The sequence below is a fragment of the Papio anubis genome, chromosome 16, assembly GCF_008728515.1.
Source record: "Papio anubis isolate 15944 chromosome 16, Panubis1.0, whole genome shotgun sequence".
Classification (NCBI taxonomy): Eukaryota; Metazoa; Chordata; class Mammalia; order Primates; family Cercopithecidae; genus Papio; species Papio anubis.
In genome coordinates this window covers 37,208,891-37,230,797 of record NC_044991.1, presented here as the reverse complement: position 1 = coordinate 37,230,797, position 21,907 = coordinate 37,208,891, and the positions used below count along the sequence as shown (strand labels likewise).

The window sequence follows — 21,907 nt, the reverse complement described above, 5'->3', positions numbered from 1 at the left end:
TGCCCGCCTTGGCCTCCTAAAGTGGTGGGATTACAGGCATGAACCACCACACCTGGCCTGTTTTTTATTTTAAGAGACAGAGTCTTGCTGTGTTGCCCAGCTGGTCTCAAACTCCTGGGTTTAAGCGGTCCTCCCACGTTGGCTTCCCAAAGTGCTGGGATTAGAGGCATGAGCCACCATCCTGCGTGCTGTTTATACATCTCAGTTGGAGAACTCAGCCAGTACCCTAGTGACTACACCTTTGTATCGGTGCTGATTTGAAGGAAACCTAGGGAAGTAAGAGTAAATTTTCCCAATCTTTACCTGCCCGGTCTCGATCTCCTGACCTTGTGATCCGCCCGTCTCGGCCTCCCAAAGTGCTGGGATTACAGGCTTGAGCCACTGCGCCCAGCCAGGAGGATTTTTTTCAACCTGAAAAAAAACAGAACCCCTGTTCTGTTAAAAGGGTTAAGTTTGGGATCCATAGAATTGTGAAAGAGAGAATGTTACTCATTTCATAAAGGATGTCTGCCACCATAACAAATGATTCTTGGCTATTAAAAATGGGTGATGGGTTCAGGCAGTTTAAGGGTGGAGGAAAAAATGTGTGATGGGTTCTGTCTTTAAGGGTAGAGGGAAATACCTATTAAAAATTCTCCCAGGCCTTCCGGCTCTTCATTAAGAAACTTTTTTAAAAAGTCACATGGGAGGGGGTTAGTTCTGAACGTTCAAATGTAACAGAATGATGAGGTCTGTTTAGAGGCCTGAGTGGGGAAAAGGCAAGGGTTTTGCTTGTGCAGCCTGTACTACAATGAAGAGGACCTTAGTGCAGATGGACAGTGCCCTACCAAATGTAGCCCATAATTCAAGCTGTCAGCTTCATCACACTGTTTCCAGGTAAAGAGAAGGAGCCCTTGTTTCCTGGGTAAAGAGAAGGAGCGTTGTTTGCTGACCCCTGGTCTACAGCCTGCCATGGTCGCCCCGCTCTGGTGGCCTTTGTGTTGCTATCCCCTCCTTCCCTCCTTTTTGGCATTGTGCTCCCTTCAAGTGGCCCCCTGGAAGGGACCACCCAGGGGGCTGCACAATGGAGACTGAGGTAGCCACCAAAACACAGGTTTTGTAAGACAGCCCTTTAAAAGAAAAATGCTGTTTAACTATGTATGTGTTTGTCCTTTCTACAACTGTTTTGTGTGGCAAACAAAACCCTGTATACAAACTTCGCTGTGGCCTCACATACAGCTGTTCCAGCCATCGGGTGTCAGACTTGAGATAGTCGCTTCCAGTTTATTTTCCCAGGACACTAATTCTTGATGTGGTTTCTAGTTACATGCTTAGATTTATGGCCAAGAAACGTGATATCAAAACAAGCAAATTGCACTGGCTTTATTAAAGTATTTTATCAGTAGTCCTCAGAGTTGATGGCTGGGCATTGCTCTTGGGTGAAATTTGCCTGTAATGCTGCTTAACAAAAGCTGGCAGCCCGGAATTCAGTTCTCAATAGCCATTTACACCTCTGTAAAAGGATTAGCGCTAGCCAATTGTTACGCTGTTTAAATCTTAATTTGCATCCTTATGGAGGTAGAGCTTCTACAGACCTCTCTGGTTCCCAGTTGAATTTGTGTACCTGTGGATGGGAGAGTCACTAGAGATTTATCTTATTGATGAGGGTGCTAAATTGCTTTGGGATAACTGGTATGCCACAAATACTGAATTAGCCTCTCAGGCAAGTTGGCAGGCAATAGTCTGCTTTGGTTCATTCATTATATTTTGTAGCAGTTGTGGTCCTTGAGTATTTGGTACCTGGATGCATTCTTCTACATCTGTTTCAAGTAAAAATTTTCATTGGTCTTAGGAGGGTTTTAAATGTTGTTTATTGTAAGCAACAAATTTCCTTGGGAATTATATGCAAAAACCACAACCAGAACGTGATAGTGTTAAAAGTAATCTTTTTCTATCCAGACCATATGTTTTTAAAGATCAAAGCCTTTTTATGTTTAGAATTGCCCTGTCAATAGACAATAGATGAAATTGTCTTTTCATAATGTAAAGCTGGAACTACATATCAGTTTCAGATGCTCAGCCTAGGCCTGAGTGAGTTCTGATTGTAAGATGGAGGAGCAGGGAGGTGGACAGGGAGGGAAACTGGCAGGTCAGAAGCATGGCAGGAAGAGAGGGTATTAAAACTACATTAAGTGGATGAAAACTGATGGAGTTTGGAATGCTTGGTTGGAATGAAAACAAAGCTTGGGACATTTTAATGACCACCTTATCACTAGTTCTACTATTTTTCCCTCATAAAGCATTTGTTCATTTATTCAACAAGTACTAGGTATCCATCTCAGGCATGGTATTAGCCGCTGAATTTAGTGATATTGCACGTGGAGTAAGAAGAATTGTCTTGGTTGCTGAGAGTAGTCAGGATAGTAAATATAATTTAAACAGACTTTGCAGCCTGCAAGTTTTCCATGTAATAGACATGCCAGGCAGAAGGAAAGTAGACACAACTGTTTATAAATAAATATTGCTCTTTCAAGAAACATTAAAGAAATTGCATGCATTGGGTGGAAGGGCTTTTGGGGGACTCCCAGGAAAGGTTGTTTTGAGCCTATGGGGAAAGCCAGGCCAGGCATTCCTAGGGAGGTGAGCCACAGCAAAGGCTTTGTATTCCAAGAAAGCAACCACAACTAAATTATGTTTTGTTTTTTAACTTTGGAAAATTTTGAGGCAGTGACTGGATGTTCATTGATCCTCACAGAGGCTAAAGAAATCATCATGGTTTAAAAATTAAAATAACTATGAAATAAGGAAGCCTGTTCATTTTGCTTTAATGTGTCTTTGTATACTTGCTAAAAGAGAACAGAGTGGGGAAGCATCCAGAAAGGAACCTACCTTAGTTGATTTGTACCTGAAAAGAATTTTTAGTATATGAGGTAACCAACAAGTTTGTTTTGTTTTTTGGAGAGGAGGTGGGAGTTGTTTAAAAGAAAAGAAAAAGCAGCCCCAGACTGTTACCAGTATACCAGTAAAAGGAGTTTAGTGAGAGAAGGCAGTAAAGCAGCCCGGAACTCCCTTATCGAGAATGTTTTAGTTTATTCCAGTCACAAACCCTCTTTGTTGGGAACTGTCCAACCCCAAGTCCTGCCGGCAGGGAAGGGTACACTGGGTTTGGAAGAAGGGAAACCCAGGGCTCCAAGGAGCAGGAGCAGGACGGAAGGTAGGGCCAAACCCATGAGAAGACAGAAGCTGAGTTTCCTAGCCAGTTTTTCTGTGTCACTGGAAAACAATTGAAATTGGAAACAAAGGTTGGCTGCCTTGCCTCTTCCCAGCTTTCTGAATACAGGGTATTCCTGAATTACATGTTCATCACTTAGGGACCACCTCTCCAAATGACACTATTTTGTTGTTCATTTCAGGATTTTTTTTTTTTTGCGGTGGGGAGGGTGTTATTTTGTTTGATTATTAGCAACTGGGTTATAATATGTTGCCCAGGCTAGACTCCAACTCCTGGGCTCTAGTGATCCTCCTGCCTCCCCCTTCTGAGTAGCTGGGACTGCAGGCTAAAGCCACCATGCCTGACTTGCTTCTTTTGAAATACAATTTCCTTCCCTAAAATTTTATTCTGGATGTGATCAATGCCAGTGCTCTGTGACTCTTCAGTCTCACTAAAAATACAGTAACAACATTTTGTAAAACTTCTAAAAAGGAATATGTAAATTATGTAAGTATAAGTTTCCCTGAAAAATGAACTGACAAAAGGCAGATTGATAGGAGAAAAGACTTGGAAAATTTGTTTTGATATGCACGGCACAGGGGAATTACAGGAGAATGATTACCCAGTAACCCACTGGGGTATGAATACTTTTTTACCCTTCTTCATAGGGGAGGGGAGATGGGGAAAGGTGGCAATTTGGGGGATAGTAAATGATTTTTAGGGGAAAACGAATGGACTTGAACATATAGTGCCCTGGGACAAAGTCTGTTTGGCCTGCAGAGTAGACAGTGGTTTGTGAGGAAGTCTGTCCAGGTGTGTTGACAGACTTAGTCCTTCCTGCAGTGTAAGTTAAGTTAATAAAAATTCAGAGAAGGGACCATAGGTGATTGTTTTCTTCTTCCAGCAGGTTCAGACTTTAGACAGATAAGGGAACTTCAGAGAACAATTGCATCCTGTGCTTTGGGAGAGACAGAGAATTGAAAGACAGGAAGGAGAGTGGGGGAGGGAAGATCAGAGAGACCTTGCATCCCTGCTTCAGCCCAGCATTTCAAAATGCTGTATTTTGGGATATCAGCTTCTGAGCCCCAATGTTGGCAAACTTGTTACTACTTATGATCAGAGATCACCACACCATTTTGAGATTGCTATTCCTTGGAGAAAATAAAATCTGCAAATCAAGCTTACTGTGCTGCAACTGAAACACAAAAATCTAACTCACCAAAAAGATAACACTGTCAGGAATACGTAAAAGTTATCTGGTAGGGTTAAGGAAAAGTTTATTTTCTGTAGCCCTCATACAGGGTCATTTCTACCAAGAAGTAATTCTCAGTTTGCAATTCTGAGCATAGCACCTTTTCTCTCTTACTCACTTTAAAAAACCCTGTACCTTAATTTCAGTGTTCCCAATAGCCTGGAGTGGAGTTGTCTCCTAAATTCTGTGTGACTGAAAATGAAGCTAGAAAGCAATTATTTTTAATTTGGCCAAATTTTTTACATTTATTACTTGCTTTAACTGTTGTTGGATAAGTTATGCATCTTTAAAGTGCCATTTGTGTCCACGAGTTACTTGCCATTCAGCGGGTTCCTCCACCTGCCAGATCTGACAGAGAACAAGGTGATGGTAGGGCTAGCATGTTGGTGCCAGAGACTGGACACGGATTCCTCAGGCCAGTGTCTTCTAGCTGGAATGATTTTGGCAGGAATGCACATAGAAAAAGGAATTGAGGTCTTGAGTTCTAAAATAGTTTCCGTGTTTTTATGACCCATAGTCTTTAATATTTAATTCCATACAGTGTTTGAATTCTTTAGTTGAGTTCTTTTCAGCAAAATAACTGATGAATATTTTATAAACTAAAGTCTGCTATCTGGGAAGAGCACTGTTAGAAATCCTCAGCATAAACCAGCTCATCTTTTAGTCAGAGAAAGTTCCGAGTTAGAGTAGATCATAAGCGTGGTGCAGAGTGCTTGTGGCCAGCTGATTGATCACCCAATACCAAGGGGGAAACCCTGGACTGCTGTAACAACAACCATTAGAAAAATACTGTCAGCCAGATGTGGTGGCTTATGTCTGTAATCCCAGAACTTCGGGAGGCCAAGGTGAGAGGATCACTTGAGCTCAGGAGTTTGAGACCAGCCTGGGCAACAAAGCAAGACCCCATCTCATTTTTATAAAAAAACAAAACAAACAAACAAAAAAACTGTAAAGATAAGTGTGTCATATGAATTTCTTTTATCTGGGCTTAAGTTTCAGCTTGTCATTCGACATGTGGTATCATTAAGTTATGTGCTCAGCATTGTGCTGAATGCTATGAGAAATAAAAGTAAAAAATTCAGAAGTACAGTTGCTCTTCTCACCAGGCTTTTGCTCTTGTTGAGAAGACTCAGCAGAGATGACTTAACTATGGAATAGCACAAGGTAAGAAGGTAAGATGGTGTCTCATTTGTGCTAAAGAATGCAGGGATAAGAAAGATCCCTATGAGTAAGGTAGTCAGGGAAGCTTCTAGAGGGTCATGAGCTGAGCTAGTCTAAGTAAGCCTGACACTTAGATTGATAAGATCTGCAAAGAACAAAGGTTATCTGGCATTTGTTCTGGCAGGACAATCAAGCATTACTAAGCACTGGCATGCACACCATGGTGGTAGTAAGGGGATGTTGGAGGAGTGCAGATTCTGGTAATAAGTAGGTGCATTCTATGCAAGAATTTAAAAACAATGATAAGACCACTAAAAGTCAGTCTGCTTTCTGTTGTCACCATTCCTAAGCATGGCAAAGATAAAATACACCTTCCCAGGGAGGGAATCTGCTCCCACTGCAGCATCCACCAGCACCATGGAGTGTCAGCCAGTTTCCAGTATTGCACAGTACTAACCTTTTAGAGGATATCCAAAACTTTAAGCCATGGTCCTTGCTGCAGGTTTGCATCCTGGTTTGAGAAGTGGGACTAAAGGGAATCTAAACTTGGAGATCATAAGCTGGTGGCCGCAGGCCTACCTTGGCCTGCAGATGGGTTCTCTTTGTCCCGTCAGTGGATAGGCAACCTTTTGAATTAGTCACCACATTTTAAAAACTAGGAGCTGTTAAATAAAAACAAAACTAGTGATTATAAACTTCCAGCTTTTCTTAAAAACTGAGAAGATCTAGGTTCACTAGGACACACACTCCCCAGAGGGAACTTTTGATGGAGGCACTGGCCCCAGCTCTCCACAGCCCCACCCCACCAGCAGCCAGCGTGGTCTCAGTTACCTTTCCTGTAGGCAGCTGAGTGCTCCCCAGGTGAGCAGTAAAACACTGTTTCTTCCTCCCTTGCCTCACCTACTTACCTGCTCTTCCTCTGCCACCTACAACACAAGGTCAGTCTCCTGACTGGTCTCTGGGCCTGAGGTCTCTCTCCTCACCAACTCCATCCTTGCAGGGCTGCCAGGCTAACCCTCTGAAAAACACTGCTTTCGAGAAACCAGCAATGACTCAGAAATCCACAAGCCTGTTGCTGTATTCTTTCCAGAGTTTCATATTGAATTTAATTTTCCATTGCTATCCTACTATCACCAGCAGCAGCCCCTACCCAGCCAAACTTGTCTCCCTTGCTGGTCCCCACACCACTCTTACCCTGCCATTTCCCATCACCTTTGCCTTTGTCTCTCCTTAGTTTCAAATGTCATCTCCCTTCCTCCGTAAAACCTGCCTGGCTCAAATTCCTCCTCCTCAGTGAAGCCCCTGGGCCTCCAGTGATCTTTCTGTGTCTTCACTGCTTCATAATTCCTGATTGTCTGATGGCCTGCCCTGTGCCTCTCACCATTGATTACAGGCTCTCTTTTACTGCCCTGAAATTGGCTCACCATTGGGAGAACCTCTTAAGGGCAGGTGTTGTTCTGGGAATTGAGTGATGACAAGATAGAGTCTTCCAGGAAGAATTAGGATCCAGATTTTGCCTAGGCAGTAAGAGGTATTTACAGGTACTATAAGTCAGATGGGCCTGAAGTCTGGAAGCTTTGGGACAGCAGAACCCAGGAGTGAAGGACCCAACTCAGGGTCTGAACTATAAGAACTAAGAATCCAGGCTTAGAGTTTAAACAGAAGCTTGGGAATTGGCAAGGAGTTGGAGCACCAACAGTGTGGATAAGAGTCAGGAATAGCACTTGAATCCTGTGAGCCTTTTATTACTTCCTTCCCAGCATAAAGATACACTTCACAGTAGGGGTAGGCCTGAGTCTGCAGTTGTCACTCACCCTCCAACAGACCACGTCTCCTTCATCCTTATCACATCAGGCACATAGTCATCAACTAGGTCCAGTAACTTCACCAACTGTAGTGCTATTTACAAATTAGTACTTCGCAAATAACATATTGATTTATAAGTTGCTTTGTAACTAATCTTCATTTTCTTTTTGGGGTATGTGTTGAATTTTCCTAACTACAAATGTGAACAGCTCCTTTAAAGTAGAAACACTGTTTTGTCTTTTATATCTTCTCCTATAGCTTTTTAGAATCATGCATCCCCCAAAATAGACATTTTTTTTAAAGATGGGAACTAACCAATCTGTTTGAAGGCTACTGTGATACAATGGTAGACCTAACCTAAAACAGTGACCAAATTTTTAGACTCTTATCACTTACTCAATAGACTGGATATAGATAATAAAAGATAAATCCCTCTTTCCATACCTTCCTATCCTGATTAAGAATAAAGAAAATTTTACTGCAATAGGATCTGAATGGAAAAATAATAGTCATTTTTCTACATTTGGAAATAGAGGACGTAACCTATACTTCAGCCAGAAGTTTTCAATTTCTTAGCGGTAACAATTTAAGTAAATTTCATATGAGTTGTGGGGATCTAACTTTGTTATGATTGACAATATAAAATTAGCCCTTTCTGCTGTTAAGATTATCTAGCATACCTATCATTCAGGTGGAATGTGGAACGAGATTGCCCAGCTGTGGATTTGAACATCATTAAAGTCAACAAAGGGTTAAAAGTTACTTCCTCTGATGGATTTAAAATTGCCGCATACACACAAACAAGTTTTTCAAACTGCCCCATTTTATATCTTTGTTGAGAGACAGTATAGCTGCTGCATTTTAATGTCCAGATTATGTTACAGATATATTTCAGTAAACCATGAAGAACCACCATAGATTCTAGAAGCTGACGATCTGTGCTTAAATAAGCATCTCCTGCAGCACCTTTTTTATTTTATAGGCTCTGTAATCACAGTGACATTCTGAAAGAAGACCTTGAAGCTCACAGAGAAGCTGTCCTTCATCAGCTTCCAGGACTGCTACCTGGGGTGGCAGCTATGAAAAGCAAGTCAAGTCTTACTGGCTTGACATCCTCTTATTAAAGTTGCAATCCTCTTATTAAAATACATCTGCACTGTTTACTAGCGGAGAACAGATTATTACTCAGGAGTGGTCAGTAGATGCATGTCTGTGAAAGCCCCTCTGAAGGGACCTTGTTTGGCTGGCCGAGCGAGTGAGTGGCTTTGGGTCTGCTTAGCCTACACATAGCGCCGTCTTCCTCACCTGTCATATGCCACTTAGGCTGTTTTATGTTAAAAATATAAATAGGGAGGATATTTAGAGGATTCCGCTTAAATATAGCACACACTGGATTCTCTCAAAGGGTGGATGGAAATCAGGATAATAGTCTTTAAAGGGACCTTGTCACAAGAAAACGTCACTGGATTAAGTGGCTGTGTTTTTACATTACCTTCTGCATCTGTACTAGTAATTTTGAACCTATGGGAAATGCTGGAAATGACCTTCCTGGTCAGTAGCTTTTCAACCTAAGGCAGTAAAGGACAATGCAAGAAAACCCTCTTGCAATTTTTATCATGCAGAATAAAAACCAGTCTTAAAATAATCCTTTACAATGTAGTGGAAGAAGCTGGGTTGGGAGGAGTCCTTCTACGCTCTCTAGGTCATTTGGTGATTCTGTCTTAGAAGGCTCTTTAACGAATCTCCCGTTTCTTTCTCACTGCCTTTTGTATCTGCTTATATACTATTTGGCATAAACCACAGTTGTGGTGTGTAGCATGGGAAGGATATATGCATTTATAATTCTCTGTGCAAACTGAGTTGTTTAAAAAAAGGATTCATTTTGTGACTCTCTTAACCTAGGCTACCAAACTGCGATTATGGGTGATAAGCCATGATGTCTGCGCCTACTAGACTAACGATTGTTAGACTTTCTCAGCATTCATAATAGAGCATTGATTTCCATTATGAAAGGTTGTGTTTTACATGACTATTGATCTACAGTTATGTGTAAATCAGTCTTCCATAAGAAATGATCCTTCTTTATGACCACCACAAATTTTAAAATTAATATCTGGAGTCTTCAAAACTGTTTCTTTACCACAATCATTTTTTAGAGCCAGATAAAGAAGTCAGGAATGTTTTCTGCTGTCAGCATTATGTTCTGCTACAGTTAGAATTGCTGTATATGTTGTGACTGGGGATGCTGTTTAACGCACACTCATTATCACTGTGGTATGTTTTTGTAGAGCCATGGGCAAAGCTCCATTTAAGGAAGCCATGGCTCTTGCACTTCTTACCTGATCTATCCCAAAAGAAATCTGCAAGTCAGCTTGCTTTTGTGCTTTAAGGGTTGCCTTAGTTGTTCAGAAGTCACAAACCCTAGGTGCTGTACCTCCTTCAACAGCTGATTTTCTGTTTGACTTGCGCAAGTCAATTAATCAATGTTGTCCTTATGTGGGAAATAAGTATAATAATTATAGGAAACCTTAGCTGGTTTTTCATGCTAGGACCCAAAGGGTAGATGCAATTGGGTGGTGTATTAGTAACAAGAGTCTTGTCTTGGTTTTGCTACTTCAGAAAATCATGTGTATTAGACACCAGAGGGACTGTTCTTTGATAATTTGACTCAGTTGATAATTTGACTCACTTAGCTGTTTAACTAATTTAATTTATCCTAATTAAACTTGCTTTCAAGCAAGAAGCATAGTTGACTTACTTACTATAATAAATATACCTGCTGAATGGGCTAGAATTTGCTGATGACTAGTCAGTGCATTTTCCCAGCAGGGCAGTCTGTTAAGAAACCAAATATAGATGCAAAGGTCAAAACAAAGGAATTGGGTAGTTTAATGACATCATTGAGGTACGGTGGTAACCAAGAAAGGCAAGTTGCTGAAAGGTCTTTCTATCAAACTAGTCAGAAGCCTTAGAATCAAAGGATTCCAATGATTCATCTCACTTTATTCAAGTCCTGAAAAAATAGGGTTAGGTCAGGCACAAGTTATAACAATTAAGATTTATTAAGGAAGGTTCTGAACTGTACCTAGACTTACTTCTTTTTCCAGAGATTTTATTATGAAATTTTTCAAACATACAGAAAAGTGAAAGGAATCATACAGTGGATATCCATATATACACCACCCAGATTGTACTCCTGACATTTTATTGCACTCTCATATTTGTTTATCCATCCTTCCATCAATCTCTTATTTTTATACGTTTCTAAGTAAGTTGCAGACACTAATATACACTTAACTTTTTACGTTGACATTTTTGAACATTTGAAGTCTGACATACCCATTACTCAGACCCACCAACTGTTCACATTTCATCAGTCTTGTTTTATCTCTTTCCCTAACGCTTTTTTTCTTGAGTAGTTTAAAACAGACAACATATCATTTCACTCACAAATACTTATATCTCTAACATATAAGGATTTAAAATACTATCATTTAACATAATCAACAAAATTCTTCAGTTTATCTAATACCTAGTCCTTGTCAGTTTGCCTTGCTTATCTGAAAAAATGTTTTTCTATATTTGTTTTGTTTGAATCAGAGTTCAAATAAGGTCCACATATTACAATTGGCTATGTCTCTGAAATCTCTTTTAATTTTGTAACATTCCCTCCCTCCTTTTTTTATAGTATTGATTTGTTGAAGGAATTGGGTCACTTATCCTGGAGAATTTACATGCTCTATTTGGTTGGTATGTTTAACCAGTTCCTCTTTACTCTTTATTACCTGTAAACTGGTGGTTAGATCCAAATGTGTGATTAAGTTCCAGGCCAGTTATTTTGGCAAGAAAATGTCATGGGTGGTGCTGGTACTTAAAATTGGGCAGCACATGATGTGTGGTCACCCCGTGGTTAGTGATACTAAGACCGATCTGTGGGTTCAAATGTCGGAAGGTTGGTGACTCCAGTACAGAAGTTTACTATTATGTAATTTTCACAACATTATGACCATTTCCTAGATACATTCATTAATTTGGACTTACAAAATGGTGACTTTTCTAATTTGATCATTTCTTCTGCGTTTATTGGAAGAACTTTTCCTTATCAGCTACTTGGTGACTCTGAAATGTATTTTTTGACCACAAAAGCAGGATAAATGCTTTATTCTATTTCTTTATTTACCAATTTGCAGAATAATGAATTGTTGCCCTACCAGCCTCCAAAGGTTTTACAGTTTATTTTTATTTTGTCTTTATTGTGGTTTAAAAAAACATAAAATTAGCCATCTTAACCATTTTCAACTGTATAGTTCAGTAGTGTTAAATATCTTTACTTTGTTGTACAACAGATCTCCAGAACATTTTCATCATATAAAATGGAAAATCTATACACATTAAATAACTCCTCATTTTCCCTTCCCCCCAGGCCCCAGCACCAACCATTCAACTTCTGTCTTTATGAATTTGACTGTTCTAGGTACCTCATGTAAGTGGGATCATACAGCATTTGTCCTTTTCTGATCGGCTTATTTCACTTAGCACAATGCCCTTAAGATTCATCTATGTTGTAGTATGTGACAGGATTTCCTTCCTTTTAAGGCTGAATCCAAAGGTTTTTATTTTTATTTTTTAAATTTTATTTATTTATTTGTAGATGAACTCAAGGATTTTCATGTATTCCCTGTGTTTCAGTCCATTACAGTCAGTATCCTTTTGGGGCTGAAATCGTCCCATCATTGACAGTGGGAGCTTCCTCAAGATATCCCCTCCCCACCTTCAGTTCTTTTGATACAACTTTGAGAACTTCCTTGCTTTCTGGTACCCACAAGATGTTTCAGGTTCATCTTGTGCGTTTCCTGCCCCAGACCTGAATAGGGCATTTCTTTAATGAACTCTGGTTCCTTTTAGCATATAAATACCACAGCCTGGGTAGCAGTATAGGCTTACTTTTTAACGCTTTCCTAATATCTTAATTTTTAAAAAACTGTAAGTAGACCATGGTAAGAGTGTAACAAAACAACTGCTGTCGAGATGAAAATGTGATCTTTTTCTCTTGACTACATGTGGAAGACTGACCATCTATGCAGTGATTCAAAACCATTGTTGTACTTTAGAATCACTCTGTGAGCCTTAAAAATCCCACTGACCAGACCAGGCATGGTGGCTCACACCTATAATCTCAGCACTTTGGGAGACCGAGGCAGGTGGACTGCTTGAGCCCAGGAGTTTATGACCAGCCTGAGCAACATGATGAAAGCCAGTCTCATGACCCAGTCTCTAAATAAAGAAATAGATTAAAATTTTAAAATAAATTTTTTAAAAAGCCCATTGGCCAAGCCGCACCCCAGACCATTTTTCCTGGACTCTGTAGAGGTGACCCCAGGCACCCAGATTGTGCAGAACTCACCAGGTTGTTCTGTGTGCAGCAAAAGTTGAGAATACTCACTTAGCAATGAAATAACCAAAGTTTTTAAAAGTTAAAAAAAATGATACTTGTACTCAAAACTCGCTTAGTTCAGAATACGTTGAGTTCCAGACTTTTCTGGATAAACCATCTTCTACTAACATAATTGAGGCCTTTAAAAAAGTAGAAATCTTATAATATTACAAATCTATAGTGAGTGTCCTGTTTCTGTTTTATAGACCTGGACAAGCACCAGACTCAGGCGTACCGAGGGCACTGGTGGGTCAGCATGTTGCCACCTTGAAAGAACATGATAATTCTCTCAAAGAAGAGGTAGGTAGCTAAACTGTCTGAAGTTTTCCCAGTCACAAATGTGGACCACAGAGCAAGGTTAGTAATTTTTATTTAAAAAAGAAAGAAAAAGAAAAGTTTTGGCCGGGTGTGGTGGCTCACGCCTGTAATCCCAGCACTTTGGGATGCCGAGGCGAGCAGATCACGAGCTTAAGAGATCAAGACCATTCTGGCCAACATGGTGAAACCCCGTCTCTACTGAAAGTACAAAAATTAGCTGGATGTGGTGGCATGCGCCTGTAGTCCCAGCTACTTGGGAGGCTGAGGCAGGAGAATTGCTTGAACCCAGGAGGCGGAGGTTGCAGAGAGCCAAGATCACGCCAGTGCACTCCAGTCTGGGTGACAGAGTGAGACACTATCTCAAAAAAAAAAAAAAAAAAAAAAGTTTCCAGATGTGCCAGTTATTCATTTGAGGAAATGTTATGTATTTGAAAAAAACAACAGTAAGAAAAGTAGTAAGTGAGGTTTTTTGGTTGGTTGGTGTTTAACTTTCTGACCTCAGGCCTTTTGCAGAATGTTTTATGTAGGAATTCATTTTCCAAGAAATTTCAAAGCGTCTTATAACACTCTGGTTTTTCATCTCCACTCCATACTTTAGAAATACTGTATAGTCATTCATGTCAATTCAGCAAATACCTATCGATCCATTACTGTACACAGATATCAGCCCAGATCCATTGGAGGGAAAGAGACAAATAAAATGTGCCCCCCGCCTTCCTTCTGGGGTGTGACATCATGGGATGCATGTAATAAGAAAATGGCGAAAATATGGGCTTTCAGGAAAGAGAGCCAAGCCAAGACTCCTGGAGAAGCAAGGAAGGCAGAGGTCATCATGGAGGGAGTACAGGGGTGTGAGAGGTGATCCTTAAAAGATAGGCTTTTGACGGTATGAGTTGGCGGAGGGGGCAGAGGCGACAAGAAATGGCAGCTGTGAGCCAGAGAGCACACTGGGAAACCCAACACATACTCAGGCAACAGAGCCATCCTGAGGCTGAAGCGAGGACTCAAGTCTGGGGATGGTGAGAAGGAGCACAAGAAGCAGTTGCTGGCCATGGTGTGCAGCATCCAACACCAGGCCAAGGAGACTGTGTTTTGTTTCGTAGCTTTTGAAAAGCCACTGGAGCTTTTTGAACAGAGCTGTGATAGAAGTTCTGCAGTGCCTTAGGGAATTTCATGTTTGGTTTGGGACTGAGACATTGAAGGAGGGAGCCCTGCAGTGTTTCAGGCAAGAGGAAGGAGAGGCCTTGGGAGCTGGTGCCAAGAGAGAATTTGAAGATGCTGAACAGAACATGAAAACGGATGGAGCAAGTTCCCAAGGAAATTATGAGGGGAGGAACCAGAAGCCCAAGTTTAGAGCATGTCCATTGGCATATTCCTTCCTCATTCCCTAGAAAAGTCACATTCAGGGAAACAGCCTTCTAGGTTGAACATCTTGGGAATGTGTCTTATTTCAAATCATGTTTTTTCATCTTTATATATAATATAGGATAATCTGGCTTTGATTCTTTTTAATGTGTTTTTAAAATTATTGTCATGCTCATAGTTCAAGGATTATATACCTGCACCTTCTGGAGTCAAGCTTTGCTGCCTTTGTCTTGAAGTCACATGCCCACGTGGCTGTGCCATCTAGAGCCTGTGGCATTCCCCCTCCAGCCTTCCAGAGCACCTTCAGTCCTCCTCAGACCCCTCTTTCCTTGCCGCTGCAATTAAGAGAGTAGTAGGACTTTTTTTTTATAGCATTTCAAACATACATATATTCAGTGATAGGACAGACCCACTAATCCCATGCCCACAACCCAAATTCACATGTGTTGTTACCGTTGCACCATATTTGTTTCCGACCCCCTCCTCCTCCTCTTCCTCCTTTCCCCCATCTTCGTACTGCCCCTTCTCCCTCCTTTCCTGCCCTCACTTCACCCACCTTCCTTCTCTTCGGCTCTTTCTCTCTTCTCCCTCTTCTCAAACTTCCTTCCCTCCCCCTTCCCCCTATTCCTTAGGGGGAAGAAATAAATTATTACAAAGATAGATACAGCCCCCTGTATGCTTCTCACAGATTTCATGCCCCTTTTCAAAGATAACCTAGATCCGTTCATTCTTTGCTGATGAACGTAGATCTTTTTCGTTTGCTTCCTTTTTTGTTTGTTTGTTTTTTCAAGACAGAGTCTCGCTCTGTTGCCCAGGCTGGAGTGCAGTGGTGCGATCTCGGCTCACTGCAACCGAGGCTCAAGCCTCCCGGGTTTAAGTGATTCTCCTTCCTCAGCCTCCCAAGTAGCTGGGACTACAGGCATGTGCCACCATGCCCGGCTGATTTTTTTGTGTTTTTAGTAGAGACAGGGTTTCACCATGTTGGCCAGGCTGTCTCGAACTCCTGACCTTGGACGATCCACGCCCCTCCCTCAGTCTCCCAAAGTGCTGAGATTACAGGTGTGAGCCACCATGCCCAGCTGATGAACATAGATCTTAAGAAAGATACTGTTTGGGTTTTATTGTCCCTTTGAGTTAGCACTGTCTTGTAACATTATTTTCCATGCTTGTTCACTGCAAGTACATCATATCTTAGGCATTTTAAGGGTAAAATAAGTGTTGGTCAGCTGTCCTTTGCTATCTAATCTTTTTTTTTTTTTAATGATATTGTTTATATTAGAAAACATAGTCTAAGTCCTAAACAACCAATCTACTCAATTTTTCCAGTAATGGGAGGGGTTGCTGTCCAATTAATACCTAATGAATCAAATTATATTGTGCTTCCCCAATAGATCTTTGTTCCTTTTTCAATCATTCTGATCTCATTTTAGGGACAATCGTAAAAATTACCAATAGATTAATGACAAAATCTATCCTTAAAAATGGAAGTAGGCCGGATGCGGTGGCTCACACCTGTAATCCCAGCACTTTGGGAGGCTGAGGTGGGTGGATCACGAGGTCAGGAGATCGAGACCATCTTAGCTAACACAGTGAAACCTCGTCTCTACTAAAAATGCAAAAAATTAGCTGGATGTGGTGGCAGGCACCTGTAGTCCCAGCTACTTAGGAGGCTGAGACAGGAGAATGGTGTGAACCTGGAAGGCGGAGCTTGCAGTGAGCAGAGATTGCACCTCTGCACTCCAGCCTGGGTGACGGAGCAAGACTCTGTCTCAAAAAAAAAAAAGGGAAATTAACAGGTAATTTCCCATCCAGTTAAGTTGTGAGTGAAGAACAATATTATTTGGGACTGAAGAACAGTCCCAAAGAACAATATTACCAAAATGATGCAGGCGGGGCACGCCTTGTGAACTGAAGGACAAAATGCTGTTGTGAGTCCTAAAACTGTTTTGGTTTACATGTCATCCTTTTCTGATTAGTAAACTAAAGTGTCTTTCTTTGAGTTGTTTCTGTGTATTGAAACCATCTACACATTTAGTAAATACTACGGGTTAAATCTCTCTCTTTAGATAAAATCTTAAAAGTAAGTGATTTTCAAAATTTAAAAAGCTCTACTAGAAACTACTTGGTTAAGAGTCTAATGAAGCTCAGAAATATTTACTTTGATCTCTTGGGTAAATGGCTAATTAAAAAGCCGCATGTAAATGATGTTTACCTGTGGTTCCCTGTGCTGTCAGCCCGAGTCAATCCCTTCTCTTGAGTAAATACATCATCAAAGCCGCAGAAACGCAGATTATGTTCCCTGGAGACCAGATAAGGTCCGCAGTGCCCACGTAACCTATTAGGCAATTACATAATTGAACTGCCTGCTTTTAAATCAGAAAAATTTGTAATTACTTTTTGTGGAGAAAAAGATGAGTTGGGTACTTCATTAAAATACAAGGTGCCTTAATATTAGTTTTCTCCCAAGTGATATCTATTTCCGCCCTGGAGAACTTTGTCATAGCAGAGCAATCTGCTGGTGACACTCATAGAGTAGATTGGGTCCTGCCCCCCACCATACACACAAACCAGTTTTATTCACCAGGAAGATGCTTTCCCCAAATGCTGGACTGTTTTCTTGTTCTTATCTCCTGAAGACTCATTTGCTGGGTCATATGAATATCTTCCCATTTAAAAAAAAATTGCTATACAGGTAAAATCCCTTCATTCCCTTTAATGTAGAACTTAAGTGTTGATGCTTGCATTTCTCTTTAAACACCGAGAAGTTACTTCCATTGTCCAAGAGGAATATTCTTGAACCTTGAGGAAGAGTCAGTTAAATCTGCATACTAGGGGAAAATATCGTCTGCTGTCCGTATCCATGGTTTTTACTTCTTTTGCTTTTCTGTGTCTGTGTTAGTAGCACTGGTTTGCATATAGAAGGGAATTTAATTTTATCAGATGCATTTACATTCATTTTCTCTTTGTATTGGTACCACCGATAGCAGAAATTGGATTTCTTTAGAGTTAGCATATGTTTTCTTTTAAAAACAAGCATTAAAAAAAAATCTTGAAATAGTAAGATAAACAAAAAGAAAACTGGTCTTTATCCTACTATTCTACTATTTATATATAACCTGTTAACATTATGGTATATGTTTTTTAATATTTTTAATATATTGATATGGGAGGCTGAGGTTGGTGGATCACCTGAGGTCAGGAGTTCAAGACCAGCCTGACCAACATGGTAAAAGCCCATCTTTACTAAAAATAGAAAAATTAGCCAGGTGTAATAGCACACACCTGTAATGCCAGCTACTTGGGAAGCTTAGGCACAAGCATTGCTTGAACCTGGGAGGCAGAGGTTGCAGTGAGCTGAGATCGCACCACTGCACTCCAGCCTGGGTGACAGAGCGAGACTCTGTTTTAAAAAATAATAATAATAATTAATACATTGAAAAACATAGGTTGCATTATTTGTATACATAACCTTGTGGTTTTTTTACCCCCATTTGCTGCAAAATGAACTCTTTCATACCATTACATGTTCTATTTATATCATTTCAAATGGCTTTACAGAGGTCCCCTGTCCACTGTCACTTCAGTCATTTACCTGTTGTTCAACATTTGTTTCTAATTTTTCCTCTAGTAAAAAAGTTTCAGAGAGTATCTGTGCAATTCAGATTTTACAAATATCTATAATATTTTCTTAGAATGAATTCCTAGATGTAGAATTACTAGGTCAAAAGGTGGGTATATCTTTCAGGCTTTTGCTATGCATGGCCAGATCTCACTCTGGAAGGGTCATCAGAGTTACCAGTAATGGATGAAAATAACATTTCTCTGAGTTCTTTATGAAACTAGATACTATCAACTTTTTTTTTTAGGGGCACCAATTTGAGAGATGAAAATGACATCCAATTTTTTTTTGTTCGTTTGACCTTTTTATTACAATTGAGGTCGAACTTTTTCTCTACCTATTTATTAGCTATTTGTATTTCTTTTATCATAATCTGCCAGCTCATGTTCTTTGCTCATTTTTCTATTAGGTTAGTAATATTTTTTCTTACTGACTTGCAAAAACTTTTTAAATATAAATTTGGAGATTTTGTTACTATCTTTTTAGCAATTTAATTTTTGTCTTTTAATTTTCTTAATGGTGTTTTGGACACAATGTCTTTTCTATTAATATCTTACATCTGTCTGTTTATGCATTTGAATATCACAACCGTTAAGTTTTTTGATATAATTTAAGAGTCAGCCTAGATGATTCTTGGGGTTCTAGACATAGCAAGATTAATATTTAAACTGAACATGGAGGAAACTTCTAGTAGAACTGGGCTAATAAAGGAATAGTACTGTAGGTATAATTCATAGAACGGTTTATCTGCCATAATGTCTGAAATATGGAAGTATCAACATCAGTCATTCCACAAATAGTGTGTGCCCTGGCATTTAATTTCCAAGCCCTTTCTCCTGGCTCCTGGGAAGGCTGAAAAGTGAAGAGATGGTTTGTTGGTACTGACTTAGGCTTCAGACTGCTGAGAACAATGAAACAATCTCTAGTTTTCTCTTCTGGGCTCCAAAAAGAGAGCCTTTATTAGTAACAGGTAAGTTGAAACCCATGCATAGTTCATTCATAAGCACTATCAGAAAGCCTGTGGTAAAATTGTTGTCTAGTGACATTTTTTCAGAGAATAAGCTCCAATTTGCAGAACCCATTTAGTCCCAGCGTGAGATGTAATAAAGCAACCTGTTAACTGTTCTCTGAGCTTCTCTATTTGTTAGTGTCGTCAGTCTCAGACTGCAAACTCCTTCAAATTGGAGGTTTCCTTAGAAATAAACTTTTCTGGAACATCTGCAAGCAGTACATCTTGAAAATGTATTACAGATGTTTTCCTGACTGCAGAAGTTGTGTTTGCCAGGCGCAGTGGTTCACACCTATAATCCCAGCACTTTGGGAGGCCAAGGAATACAGATCACCTGAGGACAGGAGTTCGAGACCAGCCTGGCCAACATGGTGAAACCCCGCCTCTACTAAAAATACAAAAATTAGCCTGATGTGGTGACACACGCCTGTAATCCCAGCTACTTGGGAGGCTGAGGCACAAGAATCACTTGAACCTGGGAGGTGGAGGTTGCAGTGAGCCAAGATCCCACTACTGCACTCCAGCCTGGGCAAGAGAGCGAGACTGTCTCAAAACAAAGTTGTTTTTGACTAGAAATCTATGATCTATCCTTGTCTCTCCTTGTCTGAGACTAACTTTTGTCTTCATCCCTGCTTATCATCTTTGAGAAATTATCTGTGGAATTATCTTAAAAGATAGGTTGTTTTGTAAACATTTCTATCAAAAAAGTAACGGAAATCCTGGAGATAAGTATTGAGTAGTGAAGATAAATGGGATAAAATACAGATAGTCCCTGACTTCCAATGGTTCAACTTACATTTTTTTGATTTTATAGTGGTGTGAAAGTGATAGGCATTCAGTGGAAACCATACTGCAAGTACCCATACAGCACTTCTATCTTTCTTTTTTAGTACAGTATCCAACCAATTACATGTGAAAATCAACATTTTATTATAAAATAGGCTTTGTGTTAAATGATTTTAGCCATCTGTAGGCTAATGTAAGTGTTCTGAGCAATTTAAGGCAGGCAAAAGTAAACTGTGATGTTCAGTAGGTTAAGTGTGTTAAATACATTTCTGACTTACAATTTTTTCGACTTGTGGGTTTATTGGATGTAACTCCTTCATAAACTTAAGGAGTGTCTGTGTACAAAGTAAATTAAACTAGCAGTGCAGTGTGCCCACCACATTATTTACCTCACCGTGGAAAAGAGGGCTCAGCGCAGAACTGTTGGCAATGGTGATATTCTTGTCAAGCATACAAGGACTCATTAGAAAGATGTTTGTAGTAGATTCCAGAAACAGGTGCAGTGCAGTGGTCTGTGTAGGCAGTTGGGATGGGGGCAGTGATGGGAACCAACCTTGGCCTGGCCTTCAAGGGCAGGACCCTATGCCTTCCCCCTACTCTGCAGAAATGGGAATACTGAGCAAGTCATCCCAACAGAGTTATCACAGTGGAGTGAAATCCAGGGACTAGTTTCTAGAAATAGAGGAAAAGCCCCTGGTCACTAGAACTGCACCACAGAAAGGTCCTGGCTGCAAGGCTAACTTGACACCAAGTTCTTTGGCCAGGGGGACTAGAACTCCTTAAATCCCCCTAATCAGCTACTCCAGCTCCTAGGGTAGACCATGGGTCCAGGAGGTCAGCCAGTACTAGGGAGGGCAGAAGGCAAGAACCCTGCAGGGATATCAGGACTAAAGGCGGTTGCTTTAAAGTGTCTGAAATGCCAAATACGCAAGGCCAGACCTTCCATGCTCTGCTTTAGTGAGTTTCCCTGTCAGAGTGTCTTCACCTTCTTTCATGTTAATCACAAGGAAGGTTATTTTTTCCACCTTGTTCACTGGATAGTTACGTTGTTACCACTTCACTCTTGGCTAATGATGACCTATGAACATTTGTCCATTTCTGCTCTTCATATTAATTTTAAAGACTCATGGGCATTTCCCACAATTGGGTTGGATACTACCCAGTATTTACTGTCATTGTCAGCTACCTGTGGGTCACCATCACCACCAAGGTTTCCTCTCCAGCTACCTAAGGAAATTGCCACCTATCAATAGGAAATGAGAGAAACATACAGTCTGGCAGCGGGATAATGTGACCAGTGGTTACCTACTAAAAGTTTAACTCTTGTTGCCAGCATATTTGTATTTCTTAGGGGAAAGTACTGACCTGAAAATCAAGAGACATGGCTACTAACCCAGGCCCTGTGAATTGCCCCTTTTTCTCCACCTCTAAGGTTGGCTCTGATAAAAACCTATATCTTCCTCCTTGCTCAGGACACATGAGGTATTATAAGTAAGACAATGCCTTTGAGAAAAGATAGGCAGTGTGGTAGGTGAGTTTCCCCAGATCCCCAGACAACTTACAGGCAAAGTGTAGACCATCTTAGTACTTGATTGAAGATTGGAATTTAGAATAAGGGCAGTTATCTTTCTGCTCAGTGCATTCTCTTCAGCCACAAATTTTTCTGCAATCTTCCTATTTAGGGGAAGTTCATGGGTCATTTTGAGGAGGACGGGGATATGGCAGGGTCACATCTTTCCAGATCTTTTTCTCAGTTCAAAGTAATTCTGTCTGACATGCCTAGAAAATAGGATTCACGTAATGAAAGAATAATTTTTTCCTTCAGAAAGGAGGTCTGAGGCTCTCTGCCTTTTGTGTATATCAAAGGGAGGATAAACCTGCCCAGATTAACAGAGGTGGTCAGGTTTCATATACATACTTAACAAGCAGAAGAACATTTCTGCATTACATAAGATTCAGCCCTCAAA

The 21,907-nt window shown here is 40.5% G+C and overlaps 1 protein-coding gene and 1 long non-coding RNA gene across 8 annotated transcripts in view; one reads left to right on the top strand and one right to left on the bottom strand.

Moving 5' to 3' along the window:
* KIZ (kizuna centrosomal protein) overlaps positions 1–21,907 on the top strand; it is a 119,229-nt gene that overhangs the window by 64,202 nt on the left and 33,120 nt on the right. For all 6 annotated transcript variants that reach the window (XM_017945061.2, XM_009216635.2, XM_017945060.2 and 3 more), the window contains one exon: positions 13,050–13,143. In XM_017945061.2, coding sequence (XP_017800550.1) covers positions 13,050–13,143 — 94 coding nt within the window. The remainder of the gene's footprint in view (positions 1–13,049; positions 13,144–21,907) is intronic.
* Positions 14,777–21,587, bottom strand: LOC110740544. Of its 2 annotated transcripts, none has more exons than XR_002515256.2 (3): positions 21,503–21,587; positions 16,739–16,861; positions 14,777–14,861 (listed from the first exon to the last, which is right to left on the bottom strand). It is a non-coding gene; the product is annotated as an uncharacterized LOC110740544 (long non-coding RNA). The 2 variants fall into 2 exon arrangements; XR_002515255.2 differs by having other exon boundaries at positions 16,739–16,892; positions 21,503–21,579.